The sequence below is a fragment of the Xenopus tropicalis genome, chromosome 2, assembly GCF_000004195.4.
Source record: "Xenopus tropicalis strain Nigerian chromosome 2, UCB_Xtro_10.0, whole genome shotgun sequence".
In the NCBI taxonomy this organism is placed as follows: Eukaryota; Metazoa; Chordata; class Amphibia; order Anura; family Pipidae; genus Xenopus; species Xenopus tropicalis.
This window is the reverse complement of record NC_030678.2, coordinates 64,952,794-64,972,362: the sequence shown is the minus strand read 5'-3', so window position 1 is coordinate 64,972,362 and position 19,569 is coordinate 64,952,794. Positions and strand designations below refer to the sequence as shown.

At 40.7% G+C, this 19,569-nt stretch overlaps 1 protein-coding gene across 3 annotated transcripts in view; it reads right to left on the bottom strand.

Annotated features, from left to right (window-relative positions):
* Window positions 1-1,874: 1,874 nt before the first annotated feature.
* The window catches only part of mapk13 (mitogen-activated protein kinase 13), an 82,911-nt gene continuing 65,216 nt past the window's right edge, over window positions 1,875-19,569 (bottom strand). Inside the window, exons 11-12 of one of the 3 annotated variants that reach the window (XM_031895672.1) lie at window positions 4,700-4,879; window positions 1,875-2,302 (exon numbers count right to left, since the gene is read on the bottom strand). In XM_031895672.1, coding sequence (XP_031751532.1) covers window positions 2,190-2,302; window positions 4,700-4,879 — 293 coding nt within the window. In that variant the 3' untranslated portion in view covers window positions 1,875-2,189. Of the gene's footprint in view, window positions 2,303-4,666; window positions 4,880-19,569 lie in introns of all 3 variants that reach the window. The other 2 variants (NM_001123470.1, XM_018091071.2) reach the window with 2 other exon arrangements.

Sequence of the window (19,569 nt, the reverse complement as noted above, 5' to 3'; positions counted from 1 at the left end):
TATTTCCAAATGCTAACAAACTCCCAGAACAAACCCATGCCAGGTTCACCTCCCACAGGCAGCATAGGACAGGCAGAATATGGCACACACAGGCAGCACAGGGCAGACAGAGTATGGCGCACACACAGGCAGCACAGGGCAGACAGAGTATGGCGCACACAGGCAGCACAGGGCAGACAGAGTACTGCCTGTGTGTGCAATTGCCAGGCAATACATACAGTGACACAATGCTGGCACTGCTCCTACAGTGTGTCTGAGGTGTCAACAATGTGGGCACTTACTGTCTGAACCTGAGGTGTGAACAATGCAGGGGGTGGGGGGCCACACAGAGGGGGCCCGCGGGCCGCTAGTTGGACAGCACTGGTCTAAAAGATTGTGTAGAGTGCCGTTGTGTAAAGCATGTTCTCGAACTGGACTAGGGTTGTGGTGTGCTCTAGAGTACTTTTTGCAAATGATAAGTCTACTGATGTAAAATGTAAGCAAATATAAAATGTAAGCAAAGATCTGGTTGCTGTGGCTAACTGTACTAGTGCTGTTAGTTAACCACCCCTAGAAGGATGGCTACACTTATAAAGGTAAACGAGGATCTCAGTTATAAAAGTATGCATGTCAATTTGGCATGACAGGCTTAATGGACTGATATGATCATTCTGCATTTATATATAAGTGAACAAAGATGCAGCTCTCTGATTCATCTATTACCAAGTTACTTTTCTAAAAGGCAAATCTTTGGAGTGATGCAAAGGATTGCCTTTTTCAGATTGTATCCATCCAGGATAAAATTCAAACTAATAACTCTTATAATTAAAGCAGTCCATAACTCTGCCCCACCCTACATCTCTGAACTTATTTCTAGATACCAACCAACCCACGTGTTACGCTCCTCTGCTGACCTACTCCTCAACTCTCATTACCTCCTTACACACTCGCATTCAAGACTTTGCAAGGGCTGCCCCCCTTCTTTGGAATTCGCTCCCACAATCTGTCAGACTTTCTCCTCCCAATCTCTCTGCCTTAAAAAGAACTCTAAAAACACATTTATTTAGAGAAGCGTAGCCTCATTTAGTTTAACATAACCTCAGGCTGCTAAAAGCAATTCCCTGTGCCACACCTCTCGCATTGCTTAATTTTGATCTTACCCATTTCCACACCTTGTGTCTCAACCCTTTCTCCTTGTAGATTGTAAGCTCTTTTGGACTGGGTCCTCTTCACTTCTTGTATCAGTTATTGGTTGCTTTATATGTTACTCTGTATGTCCAGTGTAGGAAACCCACTTATTGTATAGCGCTGTGGAATATGTTAGCGCTTCATAAATAAATGATAATAATAATAATAATAAATTGTAGTTTATATATCTAGATAGAGTTTGGGATGGGTGTGGTAACTGTGCACCAGCTGCAGCATGCATTGCAGCTGGTCTTCTGATCCCTTGTGGCATAGTGTTTTCCAATGCTGCCCCCATCTAAAGTAATTTGTGATCACCTAAGATAGCTGGACAAGTGTGGGTAGCTAAATCCTTTCTCAAGGTTTCAACTGGATTGAGAGGGATGGGATAGGGCTGGCACAGGTCAAGAACTTACTGATCCGCCCATCTCTACTGAGATAAAAGTATGATAGGTAAGGAGTTGTTATTTCCATAAAGAACTAAAAGAACAATAGATTTTAGGGTATAAGTTGCTCAAACAGTTTAACTACTTTCTCACTGAACACAAGATCATGTAAAATGTTCTGATCCTGCAGAAAGCAGTTTTGGTTATCCCCAGTGAACTCCATAAATACTTAGGTAGTGTTGTACAATACTAAATATGACTATGATGCCTGATTTCAAACTAATTATAGATTAGGCAAAACAAAGAAAATCAACAAAAAGCAGCTACTTTCTTGAGTATTTAATTTCTTAGCATCATTATAAACTTTTAGTGGATATTGGTGGATATCTATACTCTAAACAGAAATGAAAGAATTATTTTTAAATGAATCATGTAGCCAATACAATATGTTTATGACAGTTTTCCTATTTTTTTTGCTGGTTTGTTTAGCAAGCCTTGCTAAAATTCCTTTAGCTTGCATGTTCTCCGAAGCATGTCCTTATTACCATTGTTTGCTAATTTTTTTGTCTCCAGCATAACTTATGATGATGACTGCGAAGTCACTGCAGTGTCAACGTGAATTTGTAACTTTTGATTTCATTACGGCAATGGACAGGTTCCTTCAAATTCATCTTTTATTGACATTCCACTTTTGCGCTTGGAGTCTTTTCTCAGGATGGGTGTGTAGTTAATGACTTCCTCATATGTATACTCTAAAGAAGAGAAAGATAACTCAAACACAGATCTAGTTGTTTGGAAAAATGTTTTCATGTATTTTGGAAACCCTTGCATAGTGATGTTTTTAATATGAATTTTGACTTTACTGATCAAGTTTTTGATACATTTAGTTTTGTTTCAGAGAGTAAACTTGAAAACTACTAGACTACTAAGAATATTCTAGATTACTAGACAGTGATTTGCCCAATTTCCTTTTTATTTTGAATTGTTTGTCAAACCTACTCCAAAGTGCTTTACTTTACATTATGAGCAGTAATCAGCATGGCTTTATGAAGGACAGGTCATGTCAGACCAATTTAATTGCTTTTTATGATGAGGTTAGTAAGAATCTGGACAGTGGGGGTGCAGTAGATGTGATCTATTTGGATTTTGCCAAAGCATTTACCAGCATACCGTTCCCCACAACCGACTGCTTTCTAAACTAAGGTATATTGGTCTTAGTGAAGTCGTTTGCACATGGATAGAAAACTGGCTACAGGATCGGATACAGAGGGTGGTTGTTAATGGTACATTCTCTACTTGGAGTAAGGTTTTCAGTGGGGTCCCTCAGGGTTCTGTACTGGGTCCACCTTTGTTTAACTTGTTCATAAATGGCTTAGGGGAGGGTATTATAAGTAATGTATATGTATATGTTTTTCAGGTGACACAAAACTCTGCAGACCATTCAATTCTATCCAGGATGTGGCATTCTTGCAGCAAGATCTTGATAAATTGGCAATATGGGTGGCTTAGTGGCAGATGAGATTTAATGTGGATAAATGTAAGGTCGTGCACCTGGGATGTAAAAATATGCAAGCCACTTATACCCTTAATGGGACTGCACTAGGCAAATCCATAATGGAGAAGGACCTTGGAGTCCTTGTAGATAATAAACTTGGCTGTAGCAAGCAATGCCAGGCAGCAGATGCTAGGGCAAACAAGGTTTTGAGCTGTATTAAAAGGGGTATAGATTCACAGGAGGAGGGTGTTATTCTTTCCCTTTACAAAGCACTGGTAAGGCCCCATCTAGAATATGCTGTTCAGTTTTGGTCTCCAGAGTTTAAACGGGACATTATTGAATTAGAGAGGATCCAGAGATGGGCAACTAAGCTGGGTGTGGAATGTCTCAGTTATAAAGCAAGACTGGCCAAGTTGGTTTTATACTGGAGAAGAGGTGCTTAAGAGGTGACATGATAACTATGTATAAATATATAAGGGGATCATATAATAACCTCTCTAATGCTTTATTTACCAGTAGGTCCTTCCAACGGACACGAGGGCACCCACTCTGTTTAGAAGAAGGGAGGTTCCGTTTAAATATTTGCAAAGGATTTTTTACTGTAAAAGCTGTGAAGTTGTGAAATTCCCTCCCTGAGTCATACTGGCTGATACATTATATAGCTTTAAGGAGGGCGGGGTGGCTTTTTAGCAAGTGACGGAATACAGGGTGATTGCTCTTAGTACAAGTTGATCCAGGGACTGGTCCAATTGCCATCTTGGAGTCAGGAAGGAATTTTCTCCCCTCTGCAGCATATTAGAGAGGCTTCAGATGGGGTTTTTTGCCTTCCTCTGGATCAACTATAAGTTAGGCAGGTTATATATAGTCATTATGGTTGAACGCTACATGGTTACATAGGGTTGAAAAAAGACCAGAGTCCATCAAGTTCAACCCATCCAAGTAAACCAAGCACGCACAACCTATACTTACCAATCTATACACTCACATACATAAACTATATATACAACCACTAATACTAACTGTAGATATTACTATCACAATAGCCTTGGATATTCTGCTTGTTCAAAAATGGCTGATACATTATATAGCTTTAAGGAGGGCTGGGTGGCTTTTTAGCAAGTGACGGAATACAGGGTTATGGGAGATAGCTCTTAGTACAAGTTGATCCAGGGACTGGTCCGATTGCTATCTTGGAGTCAGGAAGGAATTTTTTCCCCTCTGTGGCAAATTAGAAAGGCTTTAGGGGTTTTGTTTTTGCCTTCCTCTAGATCAACTAGCAGTTAGTCAGGTTATATCTAGGCATTACTGTTAAACATAATGGATGTATGCCTTTTTTCAACCTAACTTATTATGTAACTATGTTACTTTCCCAGACAACTGAAAACATAGTTTTCTTACAGATAATAAAGATCAAATTTGTATTTGCAAATCATATAACTGATTAACACATACAATTGGAGGATTCAATATACAAATGGATCAAATAAGGAAATGTGTGTGTTCCTAGTATTTTTCACTATGGTAAATGTAAGAGACGGACTCTTGTTGTAATCTTGTGAACAAAGGTTGGCTCTCCAGAGTCACTAAGGAGCATTGGTTAGACTGCAGGAGAAACACTTACAGGAATGCATTTTCTTTGTCACAAAAGTTTTACCCTTACTTCTCCACTCCTCCACAGATAGTTTTTCTCCCTCCAGGGAATCGTCATAAGGTGGGGCCTCAGTTTCTTCATCAGCATCATGAAATTCATCAAAATATGGGTGTTCAAGTGCTTCTGTGGCTGTTAGTCGCTTTTCCACATCCAACTCCAACATTTTTTCCAAGAGGTCTACAGCTTTGGAACAAACAAAACACACTGAAAACTTGTAACACATGTATAATGCCAAAGCAACATGAACAAATAGAATATACACCACCATTGTTACATTTTTCAGGGCACCAGAAAACAATGTCTACAATCTGGGGAAATGTAAAATCAGGGGGAAAAAAGGGTAAGTAAACCTTTAAAATAAATGAATGTAAATATGTTTGTGAAGATTCTCATTCATCCAGGTCATGCTATATCTGTAGTAATAAGTCATATCTACTGGACTTGCCGTGTTTTTCTTGAAGATGTTTTGCCATCCAACTAGCTTTCTTAATTCAGAATGACTTGTATGACTTGTACAAAGTACTCAAACCCAGATGCCAACAACATGGGCTCATACCATGCAGCATATGCCTGGATTCCACTGTAAAGGGCCACAAAGTCAAGCAGATTTTACTGACGGCCCAAAAACAACTGCTAAACGAACGTGAAAGACAGACCCATTTTACAGTTGATCCCATAAACACAACATCACCCAGTTAGAACAGAGCCTGACCTCACTGTTACTTACTGCAATCTGGGAGAGAGTGATGGGTTTTAGGAAACAAGCACAACTATTGCAGCACAGTAAGGGCAAGGAAAGGCAGCAGAACAAGTTCTCCATTTTGGTATCCCGTTCTAGGAACAACCAAAAAGAGAAGAAACTAACCTGGAAGAGAAAAGAATAAATGGGGACACAGGAAAGCAAAGAAAGGTGGGTAAAAATCTATCTGTCTATAAGGGCTCTTAACCAGCCTGAAATGGAAGTCCTAGCCAAAGGTTTAAGCTTTGTGATTACCCCAAAAACCATCCCTGTGGTAGATATTATGGCAGCCACTGAAGCCTCAATCCACAACAACAAAGTATCACAATTTCACCTCAAAGTGTTTGCAGCCCTAGCCAGTGCCAAACCACCTCCATCAAACTTGACGTCACAGGAAAAGAAGGCACTAACATCCCTCAAAAAGGACTCAAACATCAACATCCTGCCCGCGGTTAAAGGAAGATGCACAGTTGTTCTGAATACATCAGATTACCATGCAAAGGTTACCACACTTCTAAGCGACAAGAACACATATGAAGCTCTAAGAAGGGACCCAACCAACAGATACGGGAAAAAGCCACAGACCTCTTATAACAGCTGCAGGAAGACAAAGCCATTGTATCATCGCCTCTACCCTGGGGAAACCCCTCCATGTATATATGGACACACAGGGAAGGCCCCCCTCTCAGACCAATTGTCAGCAGCATAAATTCTGTGACCAATATCCAAGCCCTTGGAATGGAAACACAGAGCATTACATCCAGAACTCCCAGGATTTTACAAACAAAATCCAAGGGCTGGTACTGGGCACAGAAGAAACCATGGTATCCTGTGATGTTACATCCCTTTTCACATCAATTCCCATCACAGGCAGTTGAAACTGTGAGGAAACAGTTGGGGAAAGTATGTTCATTACTCGACCTATGCCTAAGTACCATCTATTTCAAGTACAAGGATTCAAGTTCTATTGGCAGAAGCATGGCTGTGCCATGGGATTGCCAGTTTTCACCCACTGTGGCAAACCTGTACATGGAGGAAGTGAAAAGAAAGCCCTAGATCAGGGGTCTCAAACTCGCGGCCCGCGGGCCATTTGCGGGCCATTTGCGGGCCATTTGCGGCCCTCGGTACAATATTTTGTGGCCCGCACCAATGCCTTCGCAAAAGCAATGAATGGATCACGATTTTTATTGCGATTCAAGGGATAATGCAAGGCACGGCGGGCAGGAGCTGCTGATTGCGGAAATGACGTTATGCCATCATAACAGTTATTATGGGAAGACGTTCTGTGTGCACAATTAGCTGCTAACTAAGGAGCTAATTGTGCACACAGAACGTCTTCCCATAATAACTGTTATGATGGCATAACGTCATTTCCGCAATCAGCAGCTCCCGCCTGCCGTGCCTTGCATTATCCGATAAAAAAGTCCATGAAGGCTTGCATTTTGTGAAATCCCTTATGCGGCCCAGCCTCATCCTGACTTTGCCTCCTGCGGCCCCCAGGTAAATTGAGTTTGAGCCCCCTGCCCTAGATAGCTTCAAAGGAATTACTCCCAATCATTGGTTCTGATATGTGGATGACACCTGGTTTAAAATACATAAGGGCTGATTCACTAAAGTGTGTTAAAACGTGCGCTATTTATAGCCACACATCCCCCCCCTGCGCCAACGGAGCCGCCTGCACCACCACACATCCCCCCCGTGCGCCGACGGAGCCGCCTGCACCACCACACACACCCCCCCGTGCGCCGCCCGTGCATGCGCACAAGTTCCACGGGGGGCGCGCGCACGCGACATGCGAGGTTGATGGAGAGCCTTGTGGTACACAGAGCACGTTGCGCGCGCACACGGGGGTGGGGGGGCGGTGGTTCAAGTCCACATGGTGACAGGGAGTGGGTGTTTCGCTATTGGAGCAGCTTTTTCTGCACAAGGCATCTTGGGAACCGTGTTCAAGGGAAGGGCTTCATGCATCAGAAACATCTACTGCCTGTACAGCACTATGAGATAAACCAGGGGAGACTGTAATTGTAGATGCCCCATGGCTGAACAACGCACTCTGTTCCGGGTGTGCAAAAGTTGTTGCTATAGCTTTCTCCTGATTAATGCCATCACTGCTTCCCATAGTAGAGTTGTTGCGGAGGACACCATCACACAAACCTAAAACTGTATTTGCTGCTGCTTTTGGCTCAACAAGAGCTGGGCTGCTTGTTTATTGATATAAATGCAATATTTCTCCACTAGATAAAGAACTTACATTTGCAGCGGCATCCCTAGATTATCCCACATTAGTAGTGTGGCTGTACAAAGAGTTAGACAAATCAGTTGGTGCATTGTTCAGAGACATATACAGTTCTGTCACTGGATTTACATTGCTCACACTGAGTTCCTTGTATATGTATGTAAAATTAAATAAGATATTAACCTGTACAACCTTGCATGTGGTTATCTTATGTTGGATGCGCCTCATTTTTCAGCCCATACCTTGTGTTTATTAATATGGTAGTCATGTAAGCACTTGTGAGTGTCCTTTTATTAAATAATTTAATTATTGAAACTTAGCAGTAGCGGCTGCATTTCCCACCCTAGGCTTTCCAGTTTTCTTCAGTAAAATTAGGTACCTCAGCTTATATTCGGATTGGCTTATACTCGAGTAATATACGGTGACCTTTAACCTGGTATTTTCTCCCAAGATAAAAAGCCATCCCTTCTTGGAGCTGATAACATACACATGTTGTTATGGCTCATCTTGTTATCCAATGATAACAATTTCTTCATTTGGTTCCCTTTCTCTCTGTTCTTTTACACTTTACCTTTTTTATTTCACTTAACTTTGAAGGTTACTTTTCCTTTTGGTCTGTTTCTGCCACGTTTCCTTCTAAACCTAGCCACATTATTTAGCCATTTTTATTCTTTTTCCCATCACACATTGATTTTTCTCTTCCCCTCTCCTCTACACTTAAACTTTTCTGATGTCCCCATTTTCCCCTTATGCTCTATTATTATTATTATTAAATTATTTTACACAATTCCAAAGATCCATAAGGATCTAACATCCTCCACCTGGGTGGCCAATTGTTGCCAATACCGATTCAGTATTTTTTCCATTTACTTAGATGTGTTGCAACCTATAATATGTAACACAAAATCTTTTTTGAGAGACACAAAGCAGCTGCTTAACATTTTAACTGATTGTAAAGTTACAGATCAAACACTGTTAGGTAGTTTAGATGTTAATAGCTTATATACTTCTATAGCACATACAGCTGGTTTGGTTGCAGTTGAAAAATGGTTGCATATTGTATATACACTGAGAAAGAAAAGGCATTTTTATGAGTTTGTTGGAGATTTATGATAGTTACTTAATGTTTGGTGACTTTTTACAAACAGTTACAAGGTATGGCTATGGGAAGCAATGTAGCTCCCACATATGCCAACTTGTATATGGCCGATTTTGAGAATACATTTGTTTATACTAATACACTTTTTCAGCAATATTGATATTGATATATGATGATATTATTATGTTTTGGGAAGGATCTGTGGATACATTGGTAGAGATCCATGAGAGTCTCAATTCGGCTGTACCCAAACTTAAATTTACTTTGGTACATGACATACAAAAATTTGAATTTCTTGGAAGTTACTATCCAAAAAATAGGTACACAAATAGAAACTGATCTATATCAAAAGCATACTGACAGAAATAATTTATTACATAATACCAGTTTTCATCCAAGATCGCTGTTAAAATCGTTACCTATTGCACAATTTAAAAGGGTTAAAAGGATAGTTTCCAATACGGAACTGTGATATGAGATTGAACCAGATGTCCGAGCATTTTGTGGAAAGGGGGTATACAAGAAGGGATTTACAGGAAAGTTTGGCTACAGTTAAAGGTGTCACTAATATACAATCTGGAACCCCCCTTGATATTGGAGAAAGGAAAAAGGCTGGCATTTGTGAGATAGTAGCTAGTGAACGTGTGAGGAGGATTCTTAGGAAACACTCGCAGGTATCACAAATGGGTACATCCAATGTTAAAAAAAATTTCCATACCACCTTTAATGGCCTATAAACGGAATAAGAATTTGAAAGATCTTTTGGTTAGAGCTGACATAGGTTCAAAAAGAAATATACACAATGGTTTTTGGGTACCCTTAAAATGGGGACACATCCGTGCCTGTCCTGTGTGCACTGTAATAATATTACGAAGGGTGAGTTTTTTACATACCCACATACGGGTAGAACTATTCCAATTAGGAAATATTTTATATGTGACTCTACATATGTAGTCTTATAAAGGAGAAGGAAAGGCAAAATCTATAAATTATACCCTTCAATAGTCCTACTACTGTTAATGAAAAATGCTATAGTTTTGGCTCTATTATTGCAAGAATAACTGAGTTAAACTTACTTTAGAGTTTAAAGGAGACATTTCATATCACCTTCATATTCAGTTATATGATTCATCTTTCTTCAATCTATGTAATCTTGCAGAAAAAAAACGATTTGAATGCATTTTACCTGCTAAAATCGTTTTTATATCAGAGCTGCAGAGAGATCCTTACTCCTCTGAAGCTAAACTGAAATGAGAGATGGGAGTGTCTCTTCATTCTCCCACAGGAAATGGTCACAGCACTGACTGACAGGCTGAACTCTGCTGTAGCAGGGAAACCCCTCCCACCCCCCTGCCTGTGTATCTGTTACCAGTCTGCACATAGCTGTCCTGTGCTGCTGCCTGATCTTTACAAGTTGCAGGGAGTTGTTGCAGGAGAAAATGCAAAAAAAACCCAGCTTAGGTGTCAAAGTACAAGTTGCAGGGAGTTGTTGCAGGAGAAAATACCAAAAAACAGCCTGTTTAGGTGTCAAAGTACAAGTTGCAGGGAGTTGTTGCAGGGGAAAATACCAAAAAACAGCCAGTTTAGGTATCAAAGTACAAGTTGCAGGGAGTTATTGCAGGGGAAAATACCAAAAAACGGCCAGTTTAGGTGTCAAAGTACAAGTTGCAGGGAGTTGTTGCAGGAGAAAATACCAAAAAACGGCCAGTTTAGGTGTCAAAGTACAAGTTGCAGGGAGTTGCATGTAAAAAAAAACACATTTCTTTTCATTAGGTACAGTCTATAGAATAAACAAATTTGACTCCTTTAGTATGAAAAACGTTTTTTTTTTATTTGGCAAAATATTATTTTTCAATAAAGAGCGTGAAGATGCTTACAGACTTACCAGGATGAGTCCCAGACGCAGCTAACTGAACGGCTCTAGTCAGGATTGTTGGGCGGGCCGGGAGCAGCACAAGAGAGCAGGACCCTAGCGTGACTGATGTGGGCGGGGAAATGACATCACCAAAGTCCCCGCCCACGTCTCACGCCCACTCCTCTCTCAGTGACTGTAGCGTGTCAGTAGGAAAGAAGCTGGGGCCGGCGGCCCTAGCTGAAGACAGAGACTTTGTTCTGGCCGGAAGCCCTGTGGATGGGAGGGGCTGCAGCGTTTCAGCAAGGATTTAACAGCCTTCTTGAAGAGTAGGTAGAAAATAAACTTTATTGTATTCAATTTTACTGTGTTAGCTGCTTTTTAAGATAAAGTGAAAAATTATTGTATATGTCTCCTTTAACATTGCTTTAGTGAATGGCGCCGCCATCTTGTAATTCTGTGGTGAAATGACAGCAGCAGGATGCGCAGCGCAGATGAATGTAAGCCAAATTCAAATAATGTTTTGTAAACCAACACTGACTGATCCGCAGCAGGGAGAGAGGGAAAATCCACCAATCGCGTCCTTTAACAGAGCCAGAATGAGCACTGGTCGGATCGCTTCCGTGTATAGCGCGTCACCATAGCAACCGGGCGCTTGCTATTGGTGCACGCTCATAGTGGGCGGCTCAGAGGGTCTGTGGGAAGGAGAACATCTGCGCATGCTCTGCCTACAGTGCTGGTTATAGTGTCTGTGCAGGAGGGATGCATTATGGGAATCCTCTTTACCCAGCTCAGCGTTTTTTCTTCCTGTTTGGCTTCTGACCATCTGAACGATTGAAATCTATTGAGACAACTGAAGGTATGCCTGCAGCTTGAGATTATCTCTTTATTAGCCTTGCCTTCTCCTTTAAGTGTCCTTGTGGCCGTAGGGGAAACGACACAGAGGGTAAAAGATAGAATTAAGCAACATAAATCCAATATACGTTGCAACCAATTGCAATTACCTATACCTGCACATTTCCATCAAATGAAACATTCATTTTCACAGTTAAGATATCAAGTAATGGATAATGTTGATCCACTTAGACAGGGAGGAGATAGACAGCGATTGCTTAAGAAATTGGAAATGCACTGGATTAATACATTAGGTACCCTGTCACCTTTGATCTTTTTGATTATAAAATGTTTTATTTTACTTTTAGGACAGTAAGATTTAAAGATTTGGAAGCTCCTGATCCATATTATTTCTGGGGTGAATTGTCCCCTGAATTTGGCATTGGAGCCAGAAAGATATTTGATGGATGAAAATACACTGAAGTAAGACATTCATCACTGTCCACTACAACATTTGGTTAATTTGTTATATGTGATACATGCCACAGGGCACTTACTATATTGTATACACAGGCATTTAGTTTGTAGTTTTAATGTTTGTGCACATAATGTATTCACAGAATGCTATGGGTTAAATGGAGGTTAACATGGATGGTCCCTCCTCTCCCTGTGGGTAATTAAACACTTGATTGTATTTGTACTAGTAGGCTTGATAAAGGTCTGTATTGAAGCCTGAAACATTGCCTTTGGCACTTGTAAAGCTATCACTTTTTTTTTTTATTTATTGCTGATTTGTGTTCCCTTATTCGTTCGTGGACCATCCTCATTGTCTGCCCAACGTATGCTAGTCCACACAGACATTTGATGACATAGAGTGCATATGTTGAGCAGCATGAGTATCTTCCGCGAATCTTAATTGCATTACCTCTCCTGGGATGGTAAAGAACCTCTGCCAATAGTACGTTAGAGCAACAATTACAGTTATAGCATGGAAACATTTCTTTTTTCTTTGCTATATTCTCTTCAAGCACATACTTAGATCCTATATCAGATTTCACGCCCACACTCTTACACTTTTTTAAGCAATCACTGGAGGTCTCTCAAACTCCTTTATAAATGGAATATTATCCTTAACAAGGGACCAATGTCTCCTCAAGATTTTAGCAATATGTTTACTTAGTGTATTGTATTGGGACACAAAAGTAACATGATTCTCCACTTTTTTGTCTGTTTTTGAAGCCTCTCATTCCTATCTTGTAACTGGATATCCCTCAGCTGTCTCTGTAGTAAGTCTTCTGGTACCCCCTAGATTGGAACTTAGTGCACATTTCTGTTAAACTCGCATCCACATTTTCCTCTGAGGTTACTATCCTCTTTACTCTGCTCAACTGAGATTTCGGAAGAGCTTTCTTTAATTAAGGCGAATGGAAGGAGTTAAAATGTAGCAACAAATCCCGATCTGTTGGTTTTACATAAAGGTCTATCAAAAGCCCATTATCATTTTTGTATACTCTTGTGTCCAAAAAAGGGATTTCAGTTGAGCTGACACTTCTCATATATGGAAGTACATCATTTATTTCCTGAACAAAAGCTTCAAGGGTCCAACGTGGCCTGGCCCATAATGCAAACATGTTGTCTATATAGCGCATCCATTTTTTACAGTACATACAAAACAATGTATTGGTATATACAAACCTCTTTTTTGGTTCATGAAAATGTTTGCATAGGCAGGGGCCACATTGGACCCTAAGGCTTTACCACGGAACTGCACAAAAAAATCATCCTGGAATTGAAAATAATTGTTGTATAGAAGAAAAGTCAAACATTGGATTATAGATTTCTTTTGTGATCCATCCATTGTATCATCCTCAGCCAGTTCCACTGAGACAGCCTCCACACCCCCATCATGTGGGATGGAGGTGTAGAGGCTCTCCACGTCAAGTGTAACCAGCAAGAGGTCCTCAACATCCCCTGAATATTCGGAGAATTTTAATAGAAAGTCGCTAGTATCCCTTTTGTAAGACTGATGTGACAAAACATATGGACTAATTATTTTATCTACAAAGATGGCAATAGGGGACAAAATTGAATCTACACTCTAGATATTATTGGCATAAAGTCACTAACAGGTTTCAGCTCCAAAGATGGCAATAGGGGACAAAATTAAATCTACACTCTAGATATTATTGGCATAAAGTCACTAACAGGTTTCAGCTCCAAAGAATCACCACAGAATGTATTTATGTTATCTATAAGAGCTTTAACAGCAACACTAGTGAATTGTACCTTTAGCCTCAACAATTCCAACTGAAAAAATCTGTTTCAGAAAATCGCATAAAAATTTTGCAGTTTGTTGCATTTATGTTGCACACAATTTCTTGCATAAAATGGCAAATCACCCCAAATAGAAACACCAGAGGTCTACTGAACAGTTTGATGCCCAATATGCATAGATATACTAAAGTCTGTGGTGTGTACTGACCCCAAAATTAAAATAGCGCATATGGATTTCTCGCCAACTCAGTTTTTGCACACAGAGCCCCCTGACAGCGTATTATGTGCCGTAACAACCCCTAACTATACAGAGACCAGAAAACCATATATTTTTGGAAAGTACACATTCTGACAAATCCAACAAGGTTAAAGAGTCCTTTCTACACCAAACTATCAATCTGCAAAGCTTTCCTAAAGTTAGTGGTTTTTATGACATTTCAGAAAATCACATAAAAATGTTGCAGTTTGCTGCATTTATCTCACACAATTTCTTGCATACAAAGGCAAATCACCCCAAATAGGAACACCTAAGGTCTACTAACCAGTTTGATGCCCAATATGCATAGATATACCAAAGTCTGTGGTGTGTACTGACGCCAAATTAAAATAGCGCATATGGATTTCTCGCCTGCCAACTCAGCTTTTGCACACAGAGCCCCCTGACAGCGTATTATGTGCCGTAACCCCCCCTAACTATACAGAGACCCCCAGAAAACCATATATTTTTGTAAAGTACACATTCTGATGAATTCACAATAGGTAAAGTTATTTTTGTACACCAAAGTTACACATGGCAAGGCTATGCTAAAATCAGATCAGGAACACTAATATAGGGATAAAAATGCAATAAACCACAAAAATTGTGCAAATCAATGAAACAACAAAATAAGTCAAATGACAGCATAATTAGTGGTCAGAATATCTGATCCAATAGTCAGATGGAGCTGTGAAAGCCAATCAGAGTTTACCTATTGACTTTCAATGGGGAAATTCAACCTGCTGCCATTCTCACAGTATTAACCCCAGGATCCCCAAACGTTTCACAGTTGGTCACTAGGGGACTGCAGTTTTAGTTTTGAAAAATGGGCAGAGCCACCAACAACCAATCAGATTTCACCTATTGATTTTTATTGGTTTGTTGCCAGGGTTCCCCAACTTTGCATAGTCAGTCACTGGGTGACTACGCATTTAAGGTTTTTTTGTATTATTTAAGTGGGTGGGGCCACCAACAGCCAATCAGATTTTACCTATCGACTTTTAATGGGGAAATTTAACCTGCTGCCATTCTCACAAAATTAACACCAGGGCCCCCAAACTTTTCACAGTTGGTCACTAGGGGACTGCAGTTTTAGTTTTGAAAAAGTGGGCGGAGCCACCAACAGCCAATCAGATTTCACCTATTGAATTTTATTGGTTTGATTCCCAAACTTTGCACAAGCAGTCACTGGGTGACTTCATAGTCAAGGTTAGAAAAAGTGGGCAGGCCGCCAAAAGCCAATCACATATCTTTCATTGTTTACAGTGGGGAAATTTTAACTGTTGCCATTCTCACATGTTTAATGTCAGGGTCCCCAAATTTGCACAGTTTGTCAGACTTCACCTATTGAATTTCTTTGGTTTAAATTTAAAATGCTGCCTTTCTCACACTATTTATGTCAGGGTTCCCAAACTTTCAGTCACTGGCTGACTACATATTCAGGGTTAGAACAAGTGGGCGGAGCCACCAACAGCCAACCCATTTCCACCCATTAAATTTCATTGGTTTATATTTAACTGATGCCATTATTTAAGTATTAATTCCAGATACTTAAACTTTCCAGAGATGTTAAACTTTCGAGAGTTACGCACTGGGTATTTGCCGTTCAAAGTTAGAAAAAAGTGGGCAGAGACACCAACAGCCAATCACATTTCACCTATTTACTTTCAATGGTGAAGTATAAAATGCTGTCAGTCTCACAATTTTTATGCCTAAGTCCCCAAACTTTGCACAGATGGTCACTGGGGGACTGCAGTTCAAAAACAGGAAAAGTGGGTTGGGCCACTAACAGCCATTCATTCCATTCCATTCATTGAATTTTATTGATTTAAATTTAGAATGCTGTCATTCTCACACTATTTATGCCAGGGTGCCCACTGTTTGTCACTGGGTGACTTCGACTCAGGGTTAGAAAAAGTGGGCACAACCACAATTTACCTATTGACTTTTATTGGTTTAAATTTAAACTGCTGCCATTCTGTAACTATTAATCCTAGGGTCCCGAAACTTTACAGAGTTAGTCACTGGGTAACTGCAGTTCCAGGTTAGAAAAAGTGGGCGGAGCCACCAATCAGATGTTACTCGTTGACTTTCAGTGGGGAAATTTAAATTGCTGCTATTCAGACACCAGGGTCCCCAAACTTTGCAAGGTAGTTTTACTATATAACTGTGGGTCCAAAGTTAGAAAAAGTAGGCAGAGCCAACAACAGATCAGATTTCATTCAGTGACTTCATGCTTTTCAACCCAACATGAAGTTTGTTCTCAAACTTCCCTTTCTAGTTTCTTTTGATGTTTTCGCCCCCTTAGATAAATTTTCCCCCATGCATGTTTATCTGTGTTTTTATCTTTTTACAGGTTGTAAAATATGGACTTTTGTTACTTTGCATTTTAAAGAACACTTAAAGATGGGAACTTGATACACTGATGGCAACAATATTTGTTTTTTTGATACACTGTGTGGTTTGCTATATTGTTATATATAAGGTTGTATCCCCTAGATGGTGCAAAAGGGTATAAAAAGGAAGGTGTTTGATTGTTAAAAGGCCACACCTGGCCTGAAACTTTGCTGGAATGCCCTAAGATGTTTGCAATAAATATGGTTTCCCTGTGTCTGTTGTTGTCTTGGGCACCTTGTGGCATTACATTTATTAGTGGCCTAGTAGCTGAGAGTGAAGATGGCTACATACTGTAGAACCTATGTTTTTTGGCACTTCTGTGCCTTTTATAATAATATATAGATTGTACTATATGTGGTTGTCACGGTCGGCACCCAATACCAGAGCTAGTGCCAAGCACCCTGGTCTCAGCTCGTGCTTCACCAGTAGCGTGACCGCCTTTGGCTTCGGGAGGAGCCCTCAGCTACTCGGATGCCACCTGGACTTATACGAGAGGTGCAAAGCAGGAGTTCTGGCTAGCAATGGGGCACGACTGTAGAAAGTCAGTTAGGCCAAAGATCACGGTACAAATAGGGTTAAACAAGATCGTCGTCAGGCAGGCTAGGTCGGGGCAGGCAGCAATCAAGGATAGTCAGACAGGCAAGGGTCAAACCGGGTAATCAATACAGCAGGATGAGATGAAATCGTAGTCAAAGTACAAGCCGGGGTCAGATATGGATAATCAGAATAGTCAGGAGCAAGCCGGGTCAAAACACAGGAAGGCAACAAGCAGGATACAGAAACGAAGTGCACAAGGCTCAGAAAAGCACCAGGATCAAATCCTATCACGGGCAATGAATCCACTGCAAATGGCCCTTTAAATATTTTGAATTTCGCGCCTTTGCGCGCTGACGTCATGACGTCAGCGCGCATGCGCCTTTAAAACGCGGAAGTGCGCGCGCACCTAGGAGAGAGCCGGCACAGGGAGCACACGGCGTGGCGGGCGTCCCCGCCGATGGCGGCGCGGCGGGCGTCCCCGCCGATGGCAGCGCGGCGGGCGTCCCCGCCGTGCCGGTAAGGCACTTTCCCTTACAGTGGTGCTTAATTAAAATATAAGCTATGTACGACTTAAGTGAGAGAATTTCACAACTTTACAGCTTGCACTGTAAAAAACTTTTTTGAATATTAGTATGATGGAACCTCTTTTCTTCTAATCTCAGAGGATGTCCAAGTCTGCTGAATAGACCCTCTAATGAATAAAGCAGCAGAGAGTTTATTGCATGGTTCCCTTTTCACCCATTGACTTTAATGGGGAAATTGAAACCACTGCCACTCTTACAGCTTTGAGGCTACACTCCCCAAACTTGAATCACATAGTCATGGGGTCAACCTAAATGAAAAATATTTGTTAGATGGCCAAAAGTGGGCGGTAACATGCTGCCATGTAACATGCTGCCATTCTCACAGTAATAATGCCAGGGTCCCCAAACTTTGTAAAGTTAAGCACCAGGTAACTGCGGTTCAAGGTTAGAAAAAGTGGATGGAGTCACCAACAGCCAATCAGATTTTACCTATTAAATTTCTTTGGTTTAAATTTAAAATGCTGCCATTATTTACTACTATACTATTTCTGCCAGGGTCTCCAAACTTTGCAGAGTTAGTCACTGGGTGAAAATAATTCACAGTTTGAAAAGAAGTGGGTGAAACCACAGCCACAGACAGATTTTTTTTCATTGATTTTAATGGGGAAATTTAAAGTGCTGCCATTCTCACACATTTAATGCCAGTGTCCCCAAATTTTTCACAGTCGGCCACTGGGGGTCTGAGGTTAAATGTTTTAGTTGTGAAATGTAAAATGCTGTTAGTCCCACAAAATTTACATCTGAGTCCCCAAACTTTGCAGAGTTGGTCACAGGGGGACTGAAGTTCAAAAATTGAAAAAGTGGGTTGGGCCAACAACAGCCAATCAGATTTCATCCATTGAAATTTCATTGGTTTAAATTTAAAATGCTGTCATTCTTACACTATGCTAGGGTGCCCAAATTTTGCACAGTTTGTCACTGAGTGACTTCGAAGTTTAGAAAACCACTAATCTCAATTCACCTATTGACTTTTATTTGGTTTAAATTTAAATTGCTGCCATTCCTTAACTATTAATCCTAGGGTCCCTAAACTTTGCAGAGTTAATCACTGGGTCACTGCAGTTCCAGGTTAGAAAAAGTGTGCGGAGCCACCAACTGCCAATCAGATGTCACTCATTGACTTTCATTAGGAAAATTTAAATTGCTGCCATTCAGATACTGTTAAAACTAGGGACCCCAAACTTTGCACTGTTTTTCTACACTGTTTTTCTAACTGTTGTCCAAGATTAGAAAACTGAGTGGAACAAACAACAGCCAATCAGATTTGATTCAGTGACTTCACATTTTCAAACCAACATAGTTTGTTCTCAAACTTCACTTTCTAGTTTTATTTTTCTGTTTCTTATTCTTAGCACCCCCTAAAGTAACACTTCTTCTTCCTACAGTTTTAGTGGTAGAGCACCCAAACACTCCACACTTCTTTGTCCTATAGTGGAGCAGGTTGCTTGTGCTTTTCTAAGTGATCCGGCTTCTGTTTTTTTGTGGGGGTACTCCAAACACCCCAATTATTCCATTGACAGGGAAGATTTTCCAACTGCTGCCACTCTTACAGCTTTGAAGCTACGCTCACCTACTTAACATAATCATGGGGTCACCCTGAATGAAACACCAACATTTGATGGACAACCCAAATTGAGAGGAGCCAACAACAGCCAATCAAATTTCACCCATTGACTTTAATGGGGAAATTTAAACTACTGTCACTCTTACAGCTTGAATCACATCAGGTCAACCTGAATGAAAAGATATTTGTTGGAAGTGGGTGGGGCTACAAACAGCCAATCAGATTTTATCCATTAACTTTCAGTGGGGGAATTTAACCTGCTGCCATTCTCACAGTATTAAAATCAGGTCCCCAAACTCTTCATGGTTGGTCACTGGTGAACTGCAGGTCTAGATTAGATTTCATCCATGGAATTTCCTTGTATTTCCTACATTTAAAAAACTTCTATTCTCACACTATTTATGCCTGGGTTCCCGAACTTTACACAGTGGGTGGAGCCTCCAACAGCTGTTCACATTTATTTCAGTGGGGAAATTTTAACTGTTGCCATTCTCACACTAT